Raw genomic sequence first — 26,505 nt, forward strand, 5'->3', positions numbered from 1 at the left:
CTTGACTTTAACCTGTTCATGGTTGTTTACACACACTATTTTATTACCTGGAAGGATGAAGGATTGATTTAATTTAAGAAAGAAAAAAAGGAGTTTTTTCTAATTTAAGTGTGAGATTGAGCACTGAACGGGGTTCATCTGGCCAAAGAGAAAACAACTCCCTGTCATAATATTCTGATGCTGTGATAAGGCGAGGAGATTAAGTTCTCTCTTGTGCAGTGTGAAGCCTGATACACCCAGGCCATGTTTGACTCCTACCTACCGTATTCCAGCCAGTGTTTCGCCAGAGGGAAGCTGGAATAAAAAAAAAAAAAGGTGAATGCTTTATTCACCAACACATGTATTTGGAGAAGACAGGTGCGCTTTTAACACAATGCCTTTAAGTTAATCTTCAAGACTCTTCAAGATTAGTCATTTGCCCTTCTCCCTACTTGGCCCGTCTCCCTCGGAAATATTAAAGTGTACTTATAACGCACCTCTAAGCGTCTATAGCTTGACACACACGGATACAATGCCTGTCCTTGACTTCAGTTCCACATTCTCCAACTTGCTAGGCAGCCTTTAAAACACCTTTTTTTACAAAGGCTTTGGAAAGGAAATGACACTTTGAAGGCCACTCTGACACACTTTGAGAAGAGCCTGCATTTCAGATTCTGGACATCTAATAAACATTTCAGCCCTTCACATAACAAGCAAGACCAGAAACCACAATTAAAAACCGTAAATTCAATCTTTTCGCAATGTTTTTGCACACAGGCAAGGAATAAGGCATCACCTCTATGCACTACGGATAGTACTACATTAATAGGCATTTTTAAAACACAATGATTAGGTCATTAAAAAATTTCTCTCTTTGAAGTCACTATCCATCAATAAGGATGCTCATAAGGATTTTGAAGAAAAATGTATTAGACCTAGTTTTCTTGAAGTACAAACAACTCAGGCTTCCACTGCTGTCTCATCTACTCACAATCGTGTTGCAAAGCCCCTGTGAAGCAGAAAAGCGACCCCTTCCACAACCTGAGTGCCCAGCACAAAGCTGCTTCATCCCTCTTTAAGCAGAGGTGCCTGTTGCAGTTCAGCAGAGCCAGTGCAGGTGGGCACTTACATGTGCTATGCAGCACACATCGACCTGCTCTTTAGTTTTGGGGAAAAGTGTGATTGACCGCAGTCCTGTGGCACAACTTTCCAGCAGAACTGCAGTTCAAGTACACAGGCCACCAGGCAGCGCATGAGCAATAAATTCAGCAGGCACTTCCAGAAACCTCAGAAACAGTAAATGCCTTTCTACTACAGGGCACGTGTATGCTTAGCTCCGACTAGGATGATATCCTTATTACTCACTGTCCCCACCCCCAAATCTGCCCACTACCCTCAACAAACCTTGGGAGCTGAAAGTAGGTGTGCTTGGGAAAGCCCTGTCCAGGAATCATGCTTACAGTGGTCCAAAGCCCCTGAAATAATGCTTAATTTGTGACAAGGCACCTCTAGCATAAGTCTACCTTGTTAGCATGTCAGCTTTTCCAAGAGCTTTGAATAGCAGCACTTTCAAATTTGCATTCTCATAGCAAATTTTACTAATACTGGGATAAATTTACCTGATTTTGTACCAAGGGCATCTTAAAGCATAATGTTTTGCCTTCTCTCTTATTTCTGCACCAGGCACTTTTCCTCCTATTGACTCCAAGTCCATGCAGTCGCAGGATGACTCCTGCCGGCAGGATGAAGCTTTCAGGAAAGAACAAAAGTATTTTTAATCACTACACTTCTTACTGAAAACACACTTCAGAGTTTGGGGTGGTTTTTTTTTAAGCCTTCTTTGGACTGAGAGAATAGTCTCCCAAGCACTTCTCCATTTTAACACTACAAAGACCTTAACAACTCGAGCTACAAATAAACACCATCAGTGCAGGTTTCCAATATAACTAGAACAATGTCCAGGTTCACAAAAAGACCTGCTGCCCTCACTGAGGATCACACAAACACTTCCAAGTGCCACAGCCCGTGACACACACCTGGCATAGGCAGTGATCTAAACAATACAGCACTGCAGAGTCACCACGTGCAGCAGTAGCTTACCTTAACCCAGCGTTTCCCAGCAATCTGGGAATACTTTTTCCCTTAATTTCCAAGTATCCTTGGAGCTAAAGAACTTCATGTTTAACTTAAGAGGATTTCACTACGAAACTCAATACCATTCCTATTACTCACACATTTTTCCCAAGCAGTTTTAGGAGAAGTCTGATTTTTGTTCTCAAAAATCTTCACAATTGAGCACTTCCTTTATTAAATGGCAGAACACTGCCCACTAGGGGTAAAGGTAACCCTAAAACTTGACAGGTTATATTGAAGGCCATCGAGGAAATACAGTACTAAACCTTAAAAATTAATGCATGTATCCAAATGAAGTCTTCCATGAAGCCTCCTCCTCTCAGTAGGATGGTAGTACAAACCCATGATGGATGGATTCCCATGCTGCTTATCCTCATGATGTAAAACTCCTGCTTTCTAAGAACAGCAACAGAGAGTAAGGATATTGCTCTCCTTTCCCAGTATTAAAACTACTTGCACATGCACTGAACACCAGCCCTGCAATGTACAACAATCCAGAATTCACTCTAGCAACCCCCATATCCCAGAGCGGTGGAATGAAACCTCTGCCCACCTGCAAGCTGAGGTACTGATAGAAACGAGTACTGGCAAAATAACCATATTTATCCCTAGCAGTATTTTTAGTCAGTCTTAACAGCTTTTTTTTTTTCCTCTGCACTATTTAAGTCAGTGCAAATTGTACCATACAGACAGAATTTAGGCTACAGTATTGGCTTCACACAAAGTCGGGAGGCTGACAATCCCAATGGTACTGCAGAACACAAATGTAATCATATTAAATGTCAATACATAAATGCCTTAGCATTTAGAAGTTTTAGATTTTTTTTTAACAGACCTCCTCAGTGATATCGTCTGGATGGGCTTTGTGCTTAGCCCAGATCTCTCCAAACAGTGCTGTATGCTTCAAATGAAGCGTGCAGCCCAACATCTCAGACCAGCTTAACTTCCAGAGCCAAGGCAAACCACAGCAGAAATGGGCAGCTCTGTCCCTGGGAAACTTAAAATCAGTGTCTGTACCCGACAAGTTAAACTCAGGTGTACACAGCTGATTTTACTTGATATTCTCAAGACTGTGCTCAGCTACAGTACAGCAGAACAGCAATATTGGGACTAATGCTGTTTCTAACTGCTAGCGACCCAGAAACCTCCTGTTGGGTGGAGAGTCCGTCTCTTCTTGCACCAGCAATACGGCATTTGTAACATCCCTGTCCTGCTCGTCTTTACCTCCGTCCCATAATTTACAGCAAAAGCCCTGTGAACTCAGTTTGACCTATAGGATTCAAAGTATTTTTTGGAGTGCAAGTAATTGCCGTACAAGTCCAGATTGAGGCTGAGTGTCAGCCTAAACCCTTCATTCCCCACAAGCGCACATGTGCCTCTACAGCAATTTCTTCCTTGTTTGGGCAAATGTTTCTGTATGCACTAACTGTGAATCCGAGTTCGTTGCCTGCTGTTCCTTACTTAAACTAACAGCAGGTTGATATAAGGCAATTTAAAAGCAACTGTACATCATCTGCGTTCCTAAGTGTATTGCAGCACTCCTTGTTTTCCACAAGGAACACCACTGAACTTTTTCAATACTCATGAATAGCAGGGATTCCAAGTGCCCTACATCAACTCCTGCTTTCTTACCGTTACTTTTAGAGATAAAGAGGCTGTGACCTCAAACAGTGTAACCCAATAACTTCCCTGAGAAATATTTTTGGTTGAAATGAAGCTTCCAACCATATTCAGCATAGCTTGGACTGTGCTGCTAAAAATTAGGAGAGAATGAAGAGTGCGTGCACTGAAATCCACAAAATCCTTTGAGAGGGAGCCAGGGCAGCCTTCTTCAATTCTGTGGTATACCGGAAGATGGTTTTGTCCTTCCAGCCACCCTCCCAGACATCTCCCCTTTTCTGCTGAGGGCCAAGCATGCACAGCAAGGTATGGTTTTGTCAGCAGATTTAGTAGCTTGTCAGCTGCTTTACAGGAACCAAGGGTTATGTCCTCTCCTGCCCAAGGATGTGCAAAGGGTTTGCCCAGAGTATCTTTCACTACGGAGAGGTTCACTTCAGACACACTTCCACTGACTGCAGGTCACATCATACCAAAGCAGCCAGTACCGACTGGTTAACACATCCTTTCTCACTTCACCATATATTTAGGTAACCAGGTCCCCAGGTTGCCGCCGTTTTGCTTTTCACAGGGGAACTGTGTTTTCTTTAGCTACCAAAGGAGGATTAAGCACTCATTAACAGAAACTGTGGTAAAAAGTTGCCTCTTATTACACAGGACTTACAAGCCCTTATCATTCAGGACACATACCTCATTTCCACACCGTTCTAACCCCTGGAACTTTACAACCCCGTGCTCTGCAATGAGTACAGCGCTATTAAATTCTAGAAGCCAGCCATGCCATTTTAGTTATGCTTACTGTAACAATTAAATTTGTTTCTAAGGCATATTGGCACAAAACCCCCATGTACAACAATTCCCACTCTGCATGTTTTGGGACTAAGCTAATTAAAGGGGAATAATCTCATGTTGTCTTCCTCCCTTTCATCTCCACTCAATGGCAGTCAAGCATTTCAGGATAAAAACCACAATATACTCAACAGCTTGTATAATGCTATTTCAGAATTACATAGACCAGGGACACTATTACTGTATCAATTAGTAGTGCAGAAACATCTACTCAGAACAGCAGGATCGCACCTAAACAAATGAAGCTGAAAATCTGCTACGTTCATGAGCTACTTTTTTTGCTCACCTGATTTCTGGAGGTTCAGATTTACCATATTCCCACAGTCTTCAAATTTTCAAAGTACAGATTTCTGCAGGAGCGTTTCTTGTTCCACCCTTTCATTCTTTGAAAGGACACTCAGCAGTCCAAGAAACTTATGATTTTAGTTCAGCTGCACATCTATGCTTAAGAATCGCTTTTGTTAAAAGCCACTTATCTTCCAAAGGGCAGGCCTACCTTTTTCCATAACGGATAGTGAAATCTTAGAAATAAGCCAAGAAAAACAGAGAAGAGACCAAGAAACATATGCAAACAATATCACAAGCCTTGTTTTTCGACACCAGCAGGTAACTTACCTTTACAACATTTCTTTTTGGGATGCAAATAGCACATAACTATAAGATCTCATAATACTCCTTTTATATGTAATTCATTAATAATAAAACCACTCTTTGCTTACACACAGGCACAAAACACGATTTGCAAGGTGAAACAACATTCCTGTAAAACAATATCCTACCTTTTCCTGCAATTCAGAGTGTTAATCAACTGCTCACGATCCATGTGAGATGTACGTAATTCAAGAGCCAAGTCCTCAAAGCAAAGCACACCCCAGGGCTCAGTCTTTTCCCTTGGTCTCATCAGCATGAACTCCAAGTGGAAAAATGTTACTGCAGAATTGCTGCACTCACAGAGGATGCTGTACTCGAGCTAATGAAGCTGGACATATTGCAGATGAGGAGCCCCCGCAACATAATTTCTTTTCATTAGGAAAAAAAACACCTGAGTAAAACTTGTCATAAGTAATCCAGCCCTTTGCTGCAGACTGATGAAGTTCTACCCCATTCTGTTGGCATGTGTATACCACCATCAGCAACTAGGACAACCAATTACTTTAGGCACACAGTGAAGTAGAAAAACGCAAATTTGAAACACTTAAAAGAATTGTTTCCTCTCTATTATCTGCCTTCACCTATTTTCTGAAACTTGCCCAGTGCTCCAGATGAGAAATTAATAGATGTCAGTATTAGGAAGCTGAAAAAAAGGCTTTCTCAACAAGCCCAACAGTTAACATCACTGACTATATGTGACAATATTTTTGTTGGTCACAATTCCTTACTCAAAAACCAAGATTTTTCTTCTTTCTATTAGGTATACGAGCACAGCACACAGTAAAAAAAGTTGTGTTTTGACAGCTATTTGAGTGCACTTGCATTGTTTTTTCCCCACATAATACCTAATAAGTTTACCGAAGTCAGCGTGAAGTCTTCATTTACCTCCAAGAGCGTTTTCTGTTCAAACCGTGAGCAGAACTCCCTGCAGAATCAAAAATAGAGCAGTGTGGCCTCACAGGCATCTGTCAGACAACCCAATGGGCAGCAGCCAAACACTTCATATAGGAGGCACAGGAATTTCTGTTCAGACCGGTAACCTCTTTGAAAAATGCACCCCCACCTCCAATAATAGAAATTACTTAAAGCTGCAAACATAAACCATGTTTCCAGATTTGAGTAAGCTCACTCCTTTTGCAAACAGCCAGTCCTTTTTGGAACCAGCTTATATTCCAGTGTGCAGTTTTACCAACATGTCTGGCAACTAAGTCCAAATAAAACCCCACTGAAAAAGTCTTTTCCTAACACCTTGCAGAAAGGAACGAGAATGCCGCCTGCTGGAAATAACATGGAAAACACGTTGGAGAAAGAAGTTCTGCAGCAATGTAAAACCCAACTATTTTTTAACAGCCAGTTAAAAGAAGCGTGGGTATTTATGCTGGTCTCCAGTTTATATTTAAGAATTATGCTGGAGGAAAATAGGGTAAGCAAAATAAGAAGCCACAGTAATTGCCACTGCCTGAATTAAAGCAGGCAGAATGCTAAGATTACATGATAAGCACACTCATGACTGGTTGTTTCAACAAAGGGCTGGTGTTAAACGGTTTTCATCTGTTTGCCTCATACCAGCCAAGCTCAAAGTACCAAAAGTAAACTGTGCAAAACGTGGAACCATTGCCCAGTTGAGCCTTCTGATATGTTTAAGAGCTCAAACCCCAACAAGTGTTCAGCTCTTTCATTGGAAATCCACCACTTTTATCAAACTGCACTATTGCTACACGGCACCCTTATTTCAATTAAGGAGTCTTCATTTCCAAGACTTTCCACCAGATCTAAGTGGTATGCATGGCTACAAAGAGTCAGAGGAACAAAGTCAAGCAGGGAGATAACCCCAAGGGTGACCTCCACAGCCTTTCCCCACCTCCTACACTGGCAGAGGGGATGGGGAGCCTCTATCCAGCCACTCGAAATTCAGTATCTTCTGTCCAGGTCTGCAGAGCCTCCTGCACCTGAAGGATGACTGACCTAGCAGAGAATCACAGCCCTAAAACTCCTACCTACTCACTGCTCCTGTTAGGATGTGCTCTTTATCTGCAGATGGTAACACGTGAAATCCACAGAAGGCATCAGTCAGCATTTTGAGGCAAAAACATAGTATCTCATCAGGAAGTGTAGCATCAGAGTCTTCCTCCAAAAGTTAACCTGTATGGAAGAGAGATCTGCTGCTGCTTGTCGTGAAGGCACTCTCACTCCCCCAAACCCATTCCCTTATCCCAAGCGGTTATCGACAAGAACCACCTCTATGAGAGAAAACAGACAAGAAAGCAAGGCTTAAACTTCATAGTTTCACTCAAGTTTCATCCCAAAACATTTTAAGCATAATTTTCTCCAGTACAATGCAAACAAAGCCCTGACTGGATTCTCCACCGCTCATCACATCAGTCATGCATAGATGAAATGGCATGACTTGAAAGAAAAGGGGCATGATCACCTTTCCACAGAACATATCCAATTTTTCCCTGGAAAAACCTCACTTATTACATTCTGTCACAAATACCAATGTGCATTCAGAGGCTCCACATAGCACAGCAGTACTCTGCATGCCCCTCCAGTATATGTAGATTAAACGAAACAAAGTGAGATATCATCACAAGCATCACGCAGATGTTACGCCCACCAACTCAAAAGGAACACTGTGTCTGATGTTGCAGAAAAATGGCATGGTAAATAAAAACCAGTTTCCTTCATTTGTGGGTTATAGCGCAGCTTTCCACAGCATTAGCCGCTTGTGAGGGACCAAGTCAAGACAACAAAAGAATTGAATGTTCTGCAGTTTCAAGAGAGTAAAAGGCCCAGTATTATGGATCCAACTGTAGAAACCGGATGGCAATACTTCAGAAGTTACAGAAATACTTTTATTAAAAGTAAAAACTATTATGTGCAAAGAAAAAATCCCCACAAATTAGGGAGCTCCCAGCTACCAACAAAAGGAATTTAAAATGTCTTCGGTTTTGAGAGACTAATGTTTGTGACAGTGTTTCTTGTTACATAGAAATAAATTCACAAGTTACATTTATTCCTTCTGTTCATAAAGTATAATTTCATTTACACCATTCGCTTTCCAAGCCTGATTATCAGATCTACAAGGAAAGACATCAAGTACTAACAGGTTCTTGGCCTTGTTTTTCTTCATTATGATCATCATCTGCCTTTTCTTCTTCTTCTTCTGCTGTCTCCACCTGTGGCAGAATTCCATCAAGGTTCAATAGCAAACCTTCACTAGTTGAAGATCTAATAACCAACTTCTGCACAATAGGACCTAGAAAACAAAGAGCAACACCAATTCGGTCATGCTGCCACTTTCCACATCTCCAGGCTGATTTACCTTAGTACTAACCCCACACCGTGTCGAGCACAACCTCAGAATCAGAACTGGACACACAGACACATTCCTTCAGTACGGAGAGTTTTAAAATCCACCCTGGCAGTCTGGGTTCCCAGTGTAATTCACACTCTGGTGCCATTCAAGGCACGTAACTCGCTGACTACCTTATTCCTTCAACACCTCACCCAAATATTCATACGTGACTAAGAGCACAAAAGAAACCATTCCTAGTTCAGGATCCTGCCATGAAATGCTGGAGGGAACCTTTTGCAATAACTACAATAACAGATAGATTTCATGAAGGAAGATAAAAGCAATCTATATTATACTCTGCGACCATGTGCCTGGTGGTATTTTTAGTCTTGCATTAGGTAAACTGCCTTCCTCTGCAAGTGATAACTATGTAGCTACAAAAACAGGCTATTACATATGGGAAGGCTGAAAGGAGCTAAAGAACAGATACCTATAACAAGTTGGTCCAATTGACTAATAGTTAGAGAGCATACCTAGACTCCGTTGTTGTAAAGATGTGTTAATTATTAAGTTTGCTTCCTATTAGCAGCAAGTATTTTTAATGCAGCCAGTAAAAGATCCACCACAAGGATCAAGCTTGATATCCAAAGTTCCGCAAAAAGGTTCCTAAGATCAGAAGAGCTTTCCTTCACTTAACTAGGTTGGTGTAATTCACATATAAACTCATAAAACACCACCACTTTCTTCTTCTATTTACTGGTATTTCAAGTCAATCGATCCCTCATAGCTTTTATTGGGCTAAAGGCATGTGCGCTTGGCTTTTCATGTAGTACAGTAGCTACTATTAGCAGCATCACTGGAAGGGATGCTTGATGATCCTTTTCACATATATTAAGCTAATATTAATACAAAAAGTTGTTTTCCTAGCTTAAAAAAGGCTATTCTTACATAAAATTACGTTCATAAAGCACAATTTCCACTCCAGCTAAGCAGATGACATTTGTTTCAAGTTTACATCACTAAGACAAAGAGCAGCTAGCGCATTCATGATTCCCATTCTTTGCTGAGAACAGCTAGCAGAACCCACTGGAACAAGAGGCAGACTTCACACCTTCACTCCTTTGTAACCTGATCTTTTTGTTAAGGAATTAGAAAAAAATATTAACAATTTTTCCCTTGGAGCAGCACAAATGTAACAGAAAGAAAATAAATAGTGGTGTACCTTCCAACAGGCAGCTCACCAGACTACAAGTTAATAGAAGCGTAGGTTTTAACTAAGGTAGTTGCAGGCGGATGCCAAGTTCAGGTTCTTTGCACAACAAGGTCACATCAGCGGGGTCCAACCAATGCACCCAGAAGCAGAAGACTCCCGTATCTCAAAGATTTCCTTGTATGGTTTTAATCTAGTGAAGCATCAAGCCCGCACACTTCATTTTTAACACCACTGTGCTCCTTTCCTCGCACAGTTACGTAGTGCTGCGGGGCAATAAGAGCTCCCATCGATACAAGCAGAAACTATTCATGCCCTCATGGGCTGTCAAGTTCCTAGGTTCTGATTTACAGAGTTTCACAGCTCCCTCCTCCTGGTCCAAGGCAGACAAAGCAGCAAGGTCATTAAGTAACAACCCAGTAAAGAACACTCATCTCTCAATTCTGTTTGCTGTAACTTCACAACTACCGCATTGGAAAAACAGCTGCTTACCATAACTCGACGGCTTGAATGTGCAGATATCATGGATAACTGTTTTCAGATTGGCAACAATCTGCTCAGTGGGCATATCCAGCTGAAAAAGGGTAACACAAGGTTTAGCCATGGTGATACCTAAAGCCTGGATTAATAAATCCAAAAGCACCGTGTATATATTTATTCTACGTTTAGATAGGTTTTCTTTCTCCGCGTTTCCTGTTGAGAGGTTACAAATCCCATTAACAACCTTAACCAGATGACTTGGAGAAAAAGGTATTTCATATGTGGTTAGAAGCTCATCGCTGTTCTGATATTTCTATTCATGACTGTAAATCCCCACAGGTCTGTAATAACACATAGCCTTAAAGAGGTATAGTCTTAAAAACAAATATATGTGTGGGGGTCCACAGCGGGCTGAGGACCCCTGCTTAATGCACCCAGACGGAGATCATGGGACGGGAAGTGGGCAGATAATATAGAACCGTGCACGAAAGTAGTACCATCCATTCACAGATTGTTTATGAATAAGCTAATCCAATCACGCGGAGACGCGTGTGTTAATCAAGGGTATAAGAGGCGCGTGTAAGATCAAGCGCGCGCCAGCCAGCCATGTAATTTTAATAAAGAAACTTGCTTCCACATCACCGTGTTGTGTCTCAACAGCGACATATACATACAAGTGTTTTCTCAAAAATTGTATTAAAATAAAGTGTTTGAGGAAAGAAACTTCAAGAAGTAGCTGTCACAGATCAACTCAAATACAAGTATCTAAAATGGAAGGCATTAGGAACTTTAACAGAACAAATCAATCATTTCAAAATTATAAAGTATCTTCCCCTCTTCCTTCTCATTTTTACATATTACATGGAATTTCTACTGTTTACATACAGTACTTGGAAGCATTGAGCTCCGGTTCTTTCCCTACCTGTTCTACACACCCTGGTTCCTGTCCATGACATTCCTGACCTTTGAACAACTATGTATTGATGGCTCCTTGTTGTGCCCAACACCCTCATCTAACGCTGCACTTCAGCTTACCTTGCCTCAGACATAGACGTAATCCTCACTGGACTGATCACAGATCCTTGGAAGTGAACCAACACTGATTATCTCCATCCTCCCTTGTATACCAACCACCCTAAGCCATCACGGCTGTTCATTTCCTCTAGACTCTCTGAGGACCTGCAACTCGTGATTAAGAGATGCCCGCCTGAACAACCTCAGCTGAAGCCACAACTGACCCCTCTCGGCTCTGGGAGAGCTTAACGGGCATTTTTCAGACTCAAGTCCAGCTGCTGTAACACCCGGCTATGCTTTATTTAATTTGCTGCCTGGTCTGGCCCATTGCATCCACACATCATTATCTGGATGAAAAATCAAGTTCTTTTAGAGGTTTTAGCTATGGAATTAGGAAAAAAAGCAGCTTCTGTTCTCACAGACTGTTTCAGAGGCCTGTACAGGCATCACTGGTATGTCTTCTCTTCCTCTCTGCCACCTCCCGATGTAGCACGAGCAGATTTTATTAATATCTCACTTATCTGTAAATTACTTCACAATAGCAATACTGCTATGCTTGACTACTCTCATCCCAGATTTAGACCATTAATCTCTCTTTACGCTCTTCTGGCAGACTTACAATCCAAATGCAGTTCCTCTGTTACACAGGCCAGAACACATTTGTCATAATCATCGTTATGCTGATTGCAATACGCTTAATCATTCATAAATTAACAAATGTAAAAGTCTGTTAGTTAGTGCTGAGCATTTCACTCTGCTGACAGCCTCACCGTGCTGAACCAAACTCAAAATAAAGGAATACTCTGAACCACTTAAACAAAACAATTAATTAGTAATAACTAATTAGAAACTACACTTGAAATAGCATTTGCTTCCAAACCTCGCACCAAGTTCAGGTCATAAGTGAACCCTCAGTTGTACTATTCCAGCGAGCTATTTGACATTCAACAGCTGTAACGACATCTAGAAGCATTCATAAGAGACAGAATTTGCAAGTTGCTCTACACAAGTTACATTTTCTTATAAAGATTTAGAACACAACATATTATGAGATAAGACTCATCTCTAAACATGAAGACATCAATATCCTATATTTGTTAACACAGGAAAATAGGACAGAGCAACTTGCAGTCAGCCAGATAACATGACACATCCCAAGAGATCACATAACACAATCTACTTGAGAATGCCAACAGCTCCATAATGAAGACAGGTAATGCTCAGAGGGTTCCAAGTATTTCAAAGTATCTTCCACGTCCAAATAAATATTCTAGATTCCAAGTAAGCACTCCACAGTGAATCCTTATGTATACACAGTGACTGTGTATCAGCACTTAGTTATTTAGTTTAATTCAAACCTTTGCCAAACTGACCAAGTACACCGGGTCAGATCTTCAAGGCTGTGCCACACTGTTCAGACCAATCACAGCGAAAACAAAATATCCTGTCTGGACTCAACACTTACGTCAAAACCCTCAAAAAAAATGACTTTAAGCTGCCCTCTGCAGATAGCTCGACTGAAGGAGATATTTCAAGTGTCTTCACATGTCTCCCTTCTGGTTTGAGCTCTGTGTCTTCAAAGAATTTTACATTCTCAGTTTCACAACTTCAGATCTACTAATTAAATTTAACTGCTGCCAACTTCTGGGCTTTTCAGAGACGTCTCAATTACTGCTAAGAAAACACCACTGAGGCTATGGAGTTCTGTGGGAGTACAACATTACATGAAGCCACTGGCCGTAATTGAAGTACCAGGCAATGTGAGACAGCAGCATTAGAGGGAAAACATGTCTTTGAGAAACGCCAGCTGGGCAGACTCCCAGGACCATCTACACTGCTGTCTGGAATACAGCAGTAGATCTTTGTTCTTCTGTGTAATTCATAATTTTATTTTATTTTTTACTGACAAAATTTAAATTTAAAAAGCTCTTGATTTAGTGGTGAGTAGACACATAAGCACTCAAGGCGGTCTCAGCCTCCCAGAGCCTTGCCTGCAACCGATTTTCTTCCAGTGCCACTGCGTAAACAGCAGGAAAACTAGGTCAGAGAAAGGATAGCAGCTAGAGAGGGCGGAGACGTTTTATGCAAGCCATAACCTGAGCCATCCCTCTGCACGTACATAACAGTGTGATACAGCAGATCACCTGTGTGCACCGTGTTAGAGCTGTGTAGCTGACATGAGCTTAGCACAAACGAACTGTGTGTACATAAACCCTTACCCCACTGTTTCAGAGTCAAGAGTAAGAGCTCATCCATGAGAGCCTATTATTTACTCAGAGCGTTAAGAGTGGCTGCACCAAATCTTCTGGAGTGCCACAGAACTGCAGGACTGAGCTGCCCGGACACAGAGCCTAAGGAAACTTGTAACACCGACACCTCATATCAGTAACAAGATGGGGTTGCAAGACGCGGTTGCAACTTCAGACACTCGCAGCCACAGCTGCAGTGCACTGTGCTAAACAGAACCAACTACCATTGCGCTCAATACTGCCAATATATACGAGTTCTTCATTAGCCTTTAATAAAAACCTGATTTTTCTTCTTTAATATACAAGAAGAAACTTTAAAGTTTAATTTGCAGGTATATTTCAGGCTGATCTACAGTATAAAATTATTAACGCTTAAGTTGTCCAAAGCAAAAATTAAAGAAAACAGTCACAATACTCAACACCAGGACCGAGCTATGGATTTGAAGAGATACACACAGTCCGTTAACCTTACAAACAGCTAAACATGCTTCCTGACTGAATGGGAGTGCAATATATAACACACTTTAGCAGAACAGTCCCCAGAACCTCAGTTTTGAGTATTGTATAGATGAGCAAGCCCTTGAAATTCACATGCACCACCCAGAGCAGCTCACCAGAATTAATAAACTTGCTTATCTCTAACACTGCCACTGAAAGCTTCAGAGGCTGGAGATATCCTACACTTCCTTTTGTACCACTATCAATCAAAGGAAAACAGAAAATCAGGCAGGATTACAAATAGACGAAACAAAACCCACAAACCACAGTCTGCACCAGGGAAAATAAATAAAAACATGTATTAAAGAAAACAAGGACCAAGAAAAAAAAAGACGAGAGAAAAGACACTCTTACATAATCCAATTCCTTATTAATGCAAATAGTCCTTGCTTTTTGCTCCAGTCCAGAACTAAAGTTATCAAAATTAGATGAGTAATTATGAGGTTAAAGTAAACACTTTTGAACCCACCTGTGCATACTGACCATGGACTTGCAACCCATCATTTATTTACTCAAAAAAAATATCAAAGAAACTTCATTTTACTCACAGAGAGTGCTGGGGAAGGCAGGAGGAAAGGGAAGCCTACGTTAAGATGTAAGCTCACGAGGAGGCTACTAGGAATAGTACCTTTTCCATCATATTCTGTTCATTATTACAATTCCTTGCCAATACAGTGTCAAATACAGTTCCCATTCTTGGCACTCTTAACTTAGCATCAGGTATACCTTGCTCTCACTTTTAGTGAAGCCATCTTCCACAAGCACATTAACAACATACAGGGTTTACATCAGCTTAAGATGTCACACAGCAAAGAGGTCCCTTTATGCCATAGATCATTTAAAAAATATGATTAAAAATCCTGGGAACACACAGATTAAGAAAATTGTTTCCCCTCCATCTTTGACTTCAATTCTGCTTAGTAGAGAAAACTTAAAAACTCCACAACTTACTCTTGCAATTCTTGTCTCGATCACACGCTCATCTTTTACCATGTACTCATGGCATTCTCTGAAGAGCTGCAGCATTTTGGGAATATCACTGCCGATGGAATCTAGGTTTAAAAAAGGGGCAAAAAGGTTGTCTGAGTAATACTTAGGAGCAAGGCTAAGTGTGATATTAGTAAAGAGACGATTCAGTCTTTCAATCAAGGCAGTTCAACTCTCATCAAAAATGCAGTTTCATGGACAGGATGACCGCATCCTCACACATGCTACACAAATTGTCTTCCCTCCTTCATTCATCAGCAGACATCAAGAGCTAATACAGTAGGAAATGGAACAAAGGCTTCGCTTTGAATAAAGAACCTGTTTATGTACACCTAAAGCAAAGCTTTATTACCTAATGCAATTAAAGCAGTTTGTAAGACCAAAACCTACTGAGTTAGGTTTAGAACAAGCCCCAGGTCTGTAACTACATAATAGCAAGGTCACACACTACCTGGAACACAGTGGCTTAATCCAGCTGTTCCCACAAGTCAAGACAGCTTCTTACCTCAGCTGCAAGGGCTCATTTGGTAGATTTACACCATCACCCAGTCACTTCAGAGACAAGGATTGTTTCTCCCACACATCTTTTGATGGCTCCAAGAGAAATCAGCCCTGGCTAAGCCTCAAAGCAAGGAAGCTCATAACGGCATAACATAGCTCTCATTTGTTCCACAAAGCATCTGGAGCATTCTCTGCTACAACGTTCTGGACACGTCAATAGTTTTATCTCAAATGTTTAGGAGCCTAACACGGTTGCCAGCAGCTTGTAAAGCGTTAGGGCAGGGACGTAAGAGATATATGGTTCGGGACTTGTACTTCACACAGTTGGCACAGGGTCTAGGTTAGGAAAACAGCACTTTTTTTTTGTGTGTGTGTTTCACATAGACCCTTGACATGTGCCTAAAATAAAGTAAGCAAGAGGGGACAAAAGTATAGAGAGACTGATGTTTGGTTCTGTGAAAACCTGACCTGAAGAAGAAATGTCTTCAGCATTATGAAAAAACAGAGACCAGGCAGATAAAGGAGCAAGTTGTGCTAAGGAAAAGAATACGGAACTCCATTGTTGAATAGCAACAAACAGGCAGAAGGAGTAGCAGGAGTCATGAAGCTGGGTGGGATTCAAACAACCACATAACAGTTGGACAGTACAATCATCTTGGCAAATATGTTTTTATCAAGTGGTTTCTGTGTTCCTGGGTAACTTCACAACACTATTATGGTTCACCAGAATTAACAAGCACAGGAACAACTAGTAGGCAAACTTATCTTGATTCTAGTCTCAGAGCTGCCAATTGTAGGAGAAAAGCACTGTTCTAGATTCCCAAAGCTACTCTTAACCAAGACAAAACAAGTGGTTCAGTCACATATAGTCTAATATTCAATGTACCTAAACATCCTCATCAAAAACGCTTCAGCGTCATCTCCAGAGTTACATCTTGTTCAGTACTTGAGATTTATAAGAAAGAATTACTTCTTACTTCTTTTTGTGCTTGGGTATTTTCTTTTGAGTTTGCCCCTTAACGGTATCAGCTTAGGCATTATTGCAGGCACAGCTACATAGAAGTCCACTTGGATTTCATCTTCCAAAATCTGCAATAAAACCAATTAAATACATTCAGAAATACAATAAATTACGTCAGTACACAAGCTGACTTACAACCATGTCCGAGCACAGAAACCCATCTCTCACTTTTCATGCTGGCCGCTAGCTTCAAGCTAGAGCCTACTGGGCAGGAGATTTCTTGCTCCTTGTCCCACCAATCAGTTTAAGTTAGGATATTTATATAATTCTTAAAAAAATAAATACCCATTTGATTAATTCAACTCCTCCCACAACAGCAGCTCCGTTCTCTCGAGCTATTTCAGCTTCTTGCTCATCCTGTTGAGAGAAAAAACAACTAGTAGCATCTGTACTACTAATTAGTCTACATCAACAGCACTGGAGAGGCGATTCATCCTGGGCAACTGGGTATAAAACCCAGGCCATTTACGGGTTAAAAAGTCAAGAATCGTTTAAGGTGATCAAACTTATCTAATGCTGGTGATTTAACATAGGAGTGGCCACTCCATCCCAATAAGAAGTGATAGTCAAGTCTTTAGATGAGTTCTACTGGAGGAGGAGGAGAAAAGCCCATCCCATTCGCTGACGAGCTCTATCAAAAGCCACTTCTCTCCCTCTTCTATCCCACAGAAACTACAACAAACCATCCACTGGATGGAGCCAACATCTCAGTCCAAGCTTCAGAAGAAGCGCAGAACTCACTACTGAAACTCACAATAAAGCTACTCAGCTACTAAATTGCTATTCAACTCTGGCTTCAGAGAGCCCTTAGAAGGTAGCTTCATTGGTGTTTTGCAAGGTTTCACTTTTAATCACCTGAAATATGGAAAGGTACACCATGAGATACATGAGGATCTGGCATGCTCGGGAATCTTGCCAGCGCCCTGCTCTACAGGAGGATTCTCATCCTCCAGCAAATTCTACAAAAATTAAGCCCAAAGGGTAGTAAACCAAACCTATGACAGTTCTCTAGGATAACGTCACGCAGGTATCACAGGTCTGTTCAGTTAGAACAATTAACTGGCAAAGGACAGCAGCAGGCACCAAAATTAGTCTTGTACAGACACTCTTCACACCATTTCACATTAGTGAATTCCTAAGAGAGCAGACAAAGAATTTGGGCAGAGAGCTGTGGAGTTGTTTATGGTTTTTGAGGAAACGTTATTTTCCTCTCCTCCCCCAAACATATCCTGTTACAGCACAAGTTACTGTGAATAACATCTGCACTCACAACAAGACTTGGACAGCAGGATTGGACATGGCTGCCACAGTAAACCATCTGCCTGTATCACAAAAATGTGAGGTTTTACTCTATAAACCATCTTTAATCATCTCATCCTTAGTCACATCTGTGCAGATGTTTATTCCCTGAATGCACTGCTAGGATCATCTACCTATGCATAAACCTATCAAGATGAAAGAAGTCCTGTAGGATGCCTGTTAATACGCTTACATACTAGCAGAGATCAAATCTAGACAGACTTAAGAGTTCTCTAAAGCATTTGCAGAGTCGTCTCAATAAAAAGTAGAGTTTTTGCAGGGGAACTAGAGGTATTGTAAGAGCACATGAGATACACAAAACATGCAAAGAAACTAATTCAGGCTTACCTCTGTGAAAACCAAGACCTTATTCGTTTGATCTGTAAAACGATATGGGAGAAGAACTGTGCTTGCAAATGGATCCACTTTTTTCTAATAAGTAAACAAAGAAAAATATTAAAAGAAAGAAATCATGAGGGCAAGCTACACAACTGCGTGGAGTTTGTCCCCTAAATAGCAACCTTACCCTCCATTTTCTTGCACAGAGGTCACAACAAACAAGCGCAACGCAAACACTTTGACTGCATTTTTATTACAGTATATACTCAAATATAAACTTTAGAGAGGTGAATTAATTACGCTGCAGTTTCTCCCAGAGAAAGGTGCTAGGATCAGTGACTCCAGTGTAGGATTGCTGCCAGGCTCAGGTGCAGTCAGCAAAAAAATGCTGCGGTGCTGCAGGTGCAAGTATCTAAACAATGTTTCCGATGCAAGGGCCAACACAAACCATCAGCAAGGAACACATTTGTCACCGAGCCTTAACAATACTGCACAGCTGCCGTAAACAAAGGAGGAGCTCTGCGTTTCTTCAGGCACAAACTTACTTTCAAGCTCTAAGGACCCCCCAGCACGCCAATGGGATATGTAGTTACACATGCGAAGAAACCAACTTCTACCTGGCCTGTTTTCTACTCATGGGGGAAAGAGAAGTTTCAGGAGAAGGCTAAGCTGGGATAAGCACCTTTAAATCAAACACATCACAGGCAAACAAGCGATAGCATACTTTCAAGGAACACTAAAAACCCAGACAAGGTAAAGGAAGAAGGTGGGAAGAAGCTTGTCTTCACACTTCTCCCTGTAATAGTCATCTCAAAACAAAACACATACAGGATTTCAGTAACACATCACTTCATGTGGAAAGCCTGTACAGATGTAAAGTCTTATTTGATCAGTTCTGTCCAGCCATGAATTTCAGTCACATAATTGCATGTTTTCAAAACTCTCGATTTTGTGCTATCTTCCCCACAGGACTAAGAGAAGTGTTTAATAATGACATATGTGCAAAGGCAGAAAGCCACATGCAGAGGCACAATTATTTCAGCAACTGGAGAGGCTGCACAAGGCAGCCGAGAAGGCCGACAGCGGCGCCTGGTCTGCACTTAAGAGCACAGCCCTTCTGCATTAAAAAGCACAAAGTATCAGAATTTGGACGTGCTTCCAACCTACCTTCTTCTCTAGTGCCATATCTAGGAACACGTTAATATAGACGAACTGCTTGGGGTAAGTGAAGTCCAGCTCCTGAAATTTCTTTAGCATACCCACAGCCTTTTCCACATCATAGGATGGCCGCTCGTAATACCATGTCAAGTACACATCATCCACGGGCTTGGTCATCAGCGGCCACCTCCTCCTCACTGGTTTCTTTTTTGTTTCTTTCTTCCTGGTCCTTTGCGAATCTTTTTTTGCAGTTCTAAGACAAACAAAAATTACTGTTAGATCATCAGCTGAAGAGTTTGGCACATTTTCCAAGAGAAAAACGTAGATACTGTCATGTGCCGGTTAATAACAATCAGTTTACAAGGAAGGTTCTACACAAAGATAAACACTATCCCTAAATCCATTCCACTTACTCATTTCAGATGGCCAAGAAAGAAATTAAGCATCCAGAAAGCAACTGAGCTCCTCAAACAACACAGCTGCATTTACGCAGCATGGAACCAGGTTAATCACCTCCTGCTGCACTGCAGCCAAACCAGTTTCAGGTAACACACCAGCTTTCACAGGTCTTGCCCTCACATGGGCACCATGCCCAAGCTGCTTCTGAATCAAGCAAATCCCCCACACCTTCCTGGTAATCAGGAGGCACACACACATGGCTTTTCTTCTTATGGTAGAACATGGCAGTCGCACCTTTCAAAAAAGGTTTCTCTTCCTTCTCCTGTACCATTGAGCAAGCAGTTAACAAACACTAGCCCCAATCCCTATCCTCTTACCCATTTTGGCATCCTGATCTAGTGGGCCATGTCCCTGCCCGTGGCAGGGGGGCTGGAACAAAATGATCTTTAAGGTCCCTTCCAACCCAAACTATTATATGATTCTACGTTTTTCAAGGCCTCATCACACTATTAGACTTGAATAGATAAGTTAAACCATAAAAAGCAACCTGAAGCATAAAGAGGAACTGTTTGAAACCAATTCCATAAGCTCAGCAGCTCTCACGCTGGCATTATTCCTTAATCTGTTATCCTGCCATACTCCCCAAAAGCATACACCAAAAAAAATCAGTTAAAACTTTCCCCATAACTGTTACGATTACAAAAGCGACAGAAAACCCTTCCTGTAGGTTCAGCTTAGGCACTCTGTCTCCAGGCTGTTTCTCTAGGAGCCAGCAGCTTGCAGGACGCCACCAAGGCCAGCCCGGTTGTTAAAGAAACACGGCGGACAGCGAAAGTGCCTCCTGCTCCCCCGCCACTCCCACCAGGACACCCTGTCATTTCACACTCCCGATCGGAGGGAAGGAAGCACACTCACTTGGCTGCCGCAGCGTAGGGCCGGGCTGGCGGCGCGGCACTCACCGAGGCGGGGGCGGCCACCAGGCGCTGGTCGAGCCCGGGGAAGAGCCACCCGCGGCGCGGGGCCAGCACTGCGAGGGAAAAGCAAACACCGCCTCAGCCAAGCGCCACGACCCCTTCCTTCACCTCCCCGCCGCCCGCCGGGCCCTCCCCCCCGCGACCAGAGCGGAGCTGGCAGCCAAACCCCCGCGGGGCGAGCCGACAGGCGGCAAGACCCTTTCACCTCTCCACACGCAGCGCCCTACGGCCGCCGCCATCTTGCGGAACCGCCGCGGTGCGGCGCCAAAAGCGTCCCCCGCGGCCGCGGTGCGGCGCTAGAAAGCGTCCCCCGCGGAGGGGAAAGAAAGGTTCCGGAGAGGGACGGGTCCAGGTCACCCGGCGGGGGCCGGAAGCGCCGCACGGTGTCCCCGTGACGCCGTACCCCGTCCCGCCGCTTCTGGGCCGCGCCGTTCCGTGGACGCAAGGGTCCGGGCAGCGCTGGGGTTTGGTTTGAACTCACCTGCGCGGTCCTTGACCGGCCTGAAGGCGCCATAGAATCATAGAATCACTAGGTGGGAAAAGACCCCTTGGATCATGGAGTCCAACCGTTCCTATCTGCCACTAAACCATGTCCCAGAGCACCTGGTCTATCCGTCTTTTAAATACCTCGAGGGATGGTGACTCCACCCCCTCCCTGGGCAGCCTCTGCCAGTGCCCGATGACCCTTTCTATGAAAATTTTTTCCTAATAACCAGCCTGACCCTCCCCTGGCGGAGCTTGAGGCCATCCCCCCTTGTCCTGTCCCCTGTCACTTGGGAGAAGAGCCCAGCTCCCTCCTCTCCACAACCTCCTTTCAGGTACTTGTAGAGAGCCATAAGGTCTCCCCTCAGCCTCCTCTTCTCCAGGATAAACAACCCCAGGGTGCCAGAGACCTACCACGGTGGTGCTCCATCCCTGGAGGGGTTCAAGGCCAGGCTGGATGGGGCTTCAAAGACCCCTAATCCAGTGGGAGGTGTCCCTGCCCATGGTAGGGGGTGGAACTGGATGGGCTTTGAGGTCCTTTCCAGCCCAAACCATTCCATGGTTCTCTGATTCCGTGGCGCCTGAGATGCTTGAGTTGTTAACATTGGCCGCTTCATGCGCCACATTTTTTGCCAAGTCCCAAGGAATGCCCAGATGCGGCAGGGAGCCTCTGGAACTGGAATTGTTTTTAATCCTGATGTACGCACATATGTAAAATTGATATGTGTTCATGCAACGTTCCGACATGTTTAGTGTCACAGGGAATGGGCAAGATAGGGAAGTGTGAGGGAAAAAACCTCCCTGTTTAAAAGTCTCCATGAGGAATGGGAAAGCGGGAATTTAAACACAGAGGCAGCACGGGTCAGAGGAAGGGGCTCTTTCCAGATAGGCATGAGGTAGATGTATCTCCCATAGCAGTGGGAGATGGAACACACGGCTCATTCCGTGACTCTGTTTAATCCCGGGGTGTCTTTCCTACTGCCAACAAAACCATGAGGTAAAAGCAGGGTGTATTCACCACTGCCAACAGAACTGTGAATTAAAAGTGGGATGTATTTCTTGCCACCAACAGAACCATGAGGTAAAAGGCGGAGGGGGAGAGGGTTTCCCTTGCTGCCTCAAGAGCCATGTGAGAAGTAATTAATAAGTTTTGCTGCAGCTGGGTTTTATGTTTAATTAGCTTGTCATATAAATCTGTCTTGTATCAAGAAATCACGTGCAGACAATCTGCAGACATGGATAAATAATCTAAAACAATTAACACTCTCTTAGAGCTGCAAGAACTTATTGATACGCTTAGTGGTCTCGTAAAATGTGGCTGGTTTAGGTCAAGAGATAACCTGTCTTAGGGCTGAGAGAATTTAGTGACATGCTTAGTTGTCTTGTAAGATGTAGTTGTCTTGGTCAGGAGAGAACCTGAAGGGAAACATGGTTGGATAACCTAAAAAAATAAACATTCTCTGGGGACTTACACGGTTCTTTGTCTAAAACTAGTCTATATACCTACTGCTTCTGTAAGATGAGATGCCTTTTTTAGAAGGGCATCCAATTCAGCGATGAATCGTAAACCAAAAATATTATTGCCTTTGGTTTGAAGATTTTGTCCCTTTCAATATTCAATATTCAATTTTCAGTGAATGAGTGTTTCTGACAGCCGTGAGGTGAAAGCGGGGTGCATTCCCTGCCACCATCAAGCCATCAGGGCCCAGTGGGGTGCATTCCCTGCCACCCACAGAGCCATGAGGACAAAGCGGGGTGCATTCCGTGCTGCTAACAAAACCATGAGGTGAAAGCGGGCTATATTTCTTGCCATCAACAGAACCATCAGGAAAAAGCCAAGTGCGTTCGCCCTGCTGCCATCAAACCATAAGGGAAAAGCAGAGTGTATTTCCCGCCACCAAGAGAACCCTGAGGTGAAAGTGGGGTGCATTCCCTGCTGCCACCAAGCCATGAGGGAACAGTGAGGTGCCATCCCTGCCACCAACAGAACCATGAGGTGAAAGTGGGGTGCATTCCCTGCTACCATCAATCCGTGAGGGAAAAGCAGGGTGCATTCCCTGCTGCCAACAGAACCATGAGGTGAAAGTAGGGTGTATTTCCTGCCGCCATTGGACCATGATGGACCAGTATCAGACTATGACGGACCAGTGGGGTGCATTCCCTGCTGCCAAGAGAACCATGAGGGAAAAGTGGGATGCATCCCCTGCCACCATCAATCCGTGAGGGAAAGGCAGGGTGCTTTCCCTGATGCCAACAGAACCATGAGGTAAAAGTGGGCTATATTTCTTGCCATAAACAGAACCATCAGGAAAAAGCCAAGTGCGTTCCCTGCTGCCATCAAACCATGAGGGAAAAGCAGAGTGTATTTCCTGCCACCAAGAGAACCCTGAGGTGAAAGTGGGGTGCATTCCCTGCTGCCATCAGACTATGACAGACTAGTGGGGTGCATTCCCCACTGCCAACAGAACCATGAGGTGAAAGTGGGGTGTATTCCCTGCCGCCATTGGACCATGATGGACCAGTATCAGACTATGACGGACCAGTGGGGTGCATTCCCCACTGCCAAGAGAACCATGAGGGAAAAGTGGGATGCACTCCCTGCTGCCAAGAGAACCATGAGGGAAAAGTGGGATGCATTCCCTGCCGCCATCAATCCGTGAAGGAAAAGCAGGGTGCTTTCCCTGCTGCCAACAGAACCATGAGGTAGAAGTGGGGTGTATTCCCTGCTACCATCAATCTGTGAGGGAAAAGCAGGGTGCACTCCCTGCTGCCAACAGAACCATGAGGTGAAAGTGGGGTGCATTCCCTGCCGCCATTGGACCATGATGGACCAGTATCAGACTATGACGGACCAGTGGGGTGCATTCCCCACTGCCAAGAGAACCATGAGGGAAAAGTGGGATGCATTCCCTGCCGCCATCAATCCGTGAAGGAAAAGCAGGGTGCTTTCCCTGCTGCCAACAGAACCATGAGGTAGAAGTGGGGTGTATTCCCTGCTACCATCAATCTGTGAGGGAAAAGCAGGGTGCACTCCCTGCTGCCAACAGAACCATGAGGTGAAAGTGGGGTGCATTCCCTGCCGCCATCAGACCATGACGGACCAGTGGGGTGCACTCCCCGCTGCCAAGAGAACCGCGAGGCGGAAGCGGGATGCCTCCCCTGCCGCCAACCGACCCGCGAGGGACGCTCCCGGCGCTGCCCCGGGCCATGAGGTAACACTGGGGCGCGTTTCCCGCCGCGGCCCCGCCCCTCACGCTCGGCGGCGCCATTGCGGGCGGCGCGCGGGGCGGCGCGCGGGGCGGTGCCCGTCGCGGTGCCCGTCCCTGCCCGCGCGGCCCCTCCCGCCATGACGGCCGCGGCCCCGCCCGCCGCCCGCGCCCGCCCCGCCGCCCGCATGTCGCTGAGCCCCGCGCCGCCGCCCCGTCGCGCCGCGCCGGATGCAGGTAAGAGCGCGGGGCCGCGCCGCCATGGCGGGAGGGGCAGCGCCGCGGCCTGCCCCCCCGGGGGGCTGCGGCTGCGCCCCGCGCGGCCCGGGCCCGGCACCGCCCGCGGGGCTAGCACCGCCGTGGGGCGAACCAGGGGGTGAACCTGGCTGTGGGTGAGACCCAGCTATGGGGTGAAACCGGCCGTGGGGCAGACCGCGGGGCAGATCTGGCTGTAGGGTGAGCCACATCTGTGGGGTTAACCTGGCCGTGGGGTGAATCGTGGGCCGAACCGGGTGGTGGGGTGAACCGTGGGGCAAACCTGGCTATGAGATGAGCCCCAGCTATGGGGTGGACCTGGTGGTGGGGCAAATAATGGGGTGAATCTGGCTGTGGGGCAAATGCCAGCAATGGGGCGACTTATGAGGTGTGCTGTGGGGCAAACAAACCCCAGCCATGGGACAAACCCTCCAGTGGGTTGAAACCTAGCCATGGGGTGAACCCCCCCCACTGTGGGGTGAGTTCAGTCATGGGGTGAACCCCAGCCATAGGATGAACCCCAGCTGTTGGGTGCATCCCAGCAATGGAGTAAGCCTGGCTGTGGGGTAAACCCCAGTTATGGGGTGAAACCACCAGTGGGGTGAACACCAGCCGTCGGGCAAACCATGGGGTAAACAAACCCCAGCCATGGGACCGGCCATGGTGCAAACCTGGCCATGTGGTGAACCCTAGCTGTGGGTTGAACACAAGTGCTTGGTCCCGATCCCCACTGGGCTGGCCAGCATTCCATGATAGGACCTTTGCTTGGCACTGCGGGTGACCCAGCAGTGGCACTGGAGAGGGTGGTTTTGGGGAAGCATGGTTCTCTCCACTTTTTCCCCAGTGGTCTGGAGCCGTCCAGAACAAAGAAGATGCCAGGAGTGTCACCTGCAATAAAATCTGGGCTTCTAGCTAATGCACTGGTGCTTGTAAATAAAATAATGCACCTAAACGCTGAGTTTCTGCAACAGTTTTGAGGCTTTGTTTTTGAACTTAAGTACTCTTAGTAAATATGGCAGAGGGCCTGGTTGCTTTCTGCCCTTTTGCAGCCACACTGAGTTTTATCTGACCTTCTGAAAGCTTTAGACTAGTAACCTTTATCAGGCAATTTTTGAAACTTTGAATAGGCTGAGTATTTGCTTTGGGGAGTTAGAACTTCTTGTAAGCCAGCCTGCTGATAAGGTTTTTAGATGGGCTCGGTTAAGCAGGGGAGTTTGCTACAAGTAAATCCATACCTGTGCCATCCCTTCTCTGCAATGCTCCTTGGCTCAGCCAAATGCAAACGGGTGCCCCTCAAACTGAAACTGACCTGGAGGGGAAAACGCCTCATCCCAAAGTTGCTCACACTTACACTTGTGTGTGTAGGCATGGCTGATAATGAAAGTGATGATAATGTATCTATTTTTAGTCTCTGCCATTGGTTTCATAGAATGGCTTGGTTGGAAAAGACTTTTGAGATCAAGTCCAGCCATATCTGTCCAGGTGTTGAGGTGTTTTTGCCTCAGTGCCTTTTTTTTCCCCCTAAAGTACATTATTTCTAAAAACTGTGACACAACCCAAAGAATTCCTAGAAGCTCTATCCCAAGGCGGAGGGCCGGAAAGCTCTGATGAAGATGGAGCACGGCTTTTCTAACACACAGTGACTTTATTTCTGCGTCCTCCCTAGAGAAATAGGAAGCGATGTTGACATTCGTACTACCAAATGTCACTCTCCTGAGACACAGCCCACTTCAGGTACAGCCGTGTGCTGGTGATACCTCACAAAGAGAAAGGCAGGCTTTACATGTGAGGTTTGCTTTGTGCTGTGTGCAGGCGCCGCAGCCTGACCTGGCTTCCTGTACAGAGCCCTTCTCCTTTCCACAGCCCTGCACTTTATTCATTCCTGAATGCAACAGTTTGGAGGCA

General features: G+C 44.7%; 3 protein-coding genes across 10 annotated transcripts in view; 1 reads left to right on the forward strand and 2 right to left on the reverse strand.

The window, feature by feature from the left end:
• Window positions 1-5,468, reverse strand: part of FRAS1 (Fraser extracellular matrix complex subunit 1) — a 163,518-nt gene extending 158,050 nt beyond the window's left edge. For 3 of the 6 annotated variants that reach the window (XM_054064305.1, XM_054064306.1, XM_054064307.1), the window contains exons 1-2: window positions 2,379-5,468; window positions 1,599-1,728 (exon numbers count right to left, since the gene is read on the reverse strand). The gene's annotated coding sequence lies outside the window, so the exon portion shown is untranslated. The remainder of the gene's footprint in view (window positions 1-1,598; window positions 1,729-2,378) is intronic. The other 3 variants (XM_054064301.1, XM_054064300.1, XM_054064304.1) reach the window with 3 other exon arrangements.
• A 28-nt stretch (window positions 5,469-5,496) lies between these two features.
• On the reverse strand, window positions 5,497-21,003 carry MRPL1 (mitochondrial ribosomal protein L1). 2 transcript variants are annotated; one of them, XR_008449504.1, is made up of 11 exons: window positions 20,862-21,003; window positions 20,598-20,709; window positions 19,293-19,536; window positions 18,135-18,218; window positions 16,773-16,844; window positions 16,444-16,555; window positions 14,930-15,030; window positions 10,230-10,311; window positions 8,337-8,488; window positions 7,227-7,371; window positions 5,497-6,154 (listed from the first exon to the last, which is right to left on the reverse strand). XR_008449504.1 is itself a non-coding variant. In XM_054064308.1 (9 exons), exons 1-9 carry the CDS (start codon window positions 20,893-20,895, stop codon window positions 8,325-8,327), a joined length of 1,005 nt encoding a protein of 334 aa, XP_053920283.1. In that variant the 5' UTR covers window positions 20,896-21,003; the 3' UTR covers window positions 7,612-8,324. The 2 variants fall into 2 exon arrangements, 1 of the variants encoding a protein (XP_053920283.1); XM_054064308.1 differs by lacking the exons at window positions 5,497-6,154; window positions 7,227-7,371 and having other exon boundaries at window positions 7,612-8,488.
• A 3,467-nt stretch (window positions 21,004-24,470) lies between these two features.
• Window positions 24,471-26,505, forward strand: part of CNOT6L (CCR4-NOT transcription complex subunit 6 like) — a 33,032-nt gene continuing 30,997 nt past the window's right edge. Inside the window, exon 1 of one of the 2 annotated variants that reach the window (XM_054065082.1) lies at window positions 24,471-24,582. The gene's annotated coding sequence lies outside the window, so the exon portion shown is untranslated. Of the gene's footprint in view, window positions 24,583-24,782; window positions 24,802-26,505 lie in introns of those variants that run through there. The other variant, XM_054065083.1, reaches the window with a different exon arrangement.

Source organism: Cuculus canorus, chromosome 4 (genome assembly GCF_017976375.1).
Source record: "Cuculus canorus isolate bCucCan1 chromosome 4, bCucCan1.pri, whole genome shotgun sequence".
NCBI classification, from domain to species: Eukaryota; Metazoa; Chordata; class Aves; order Cuculiformes; family Cuculidae; genus Cuculus; species Cuculus canorus.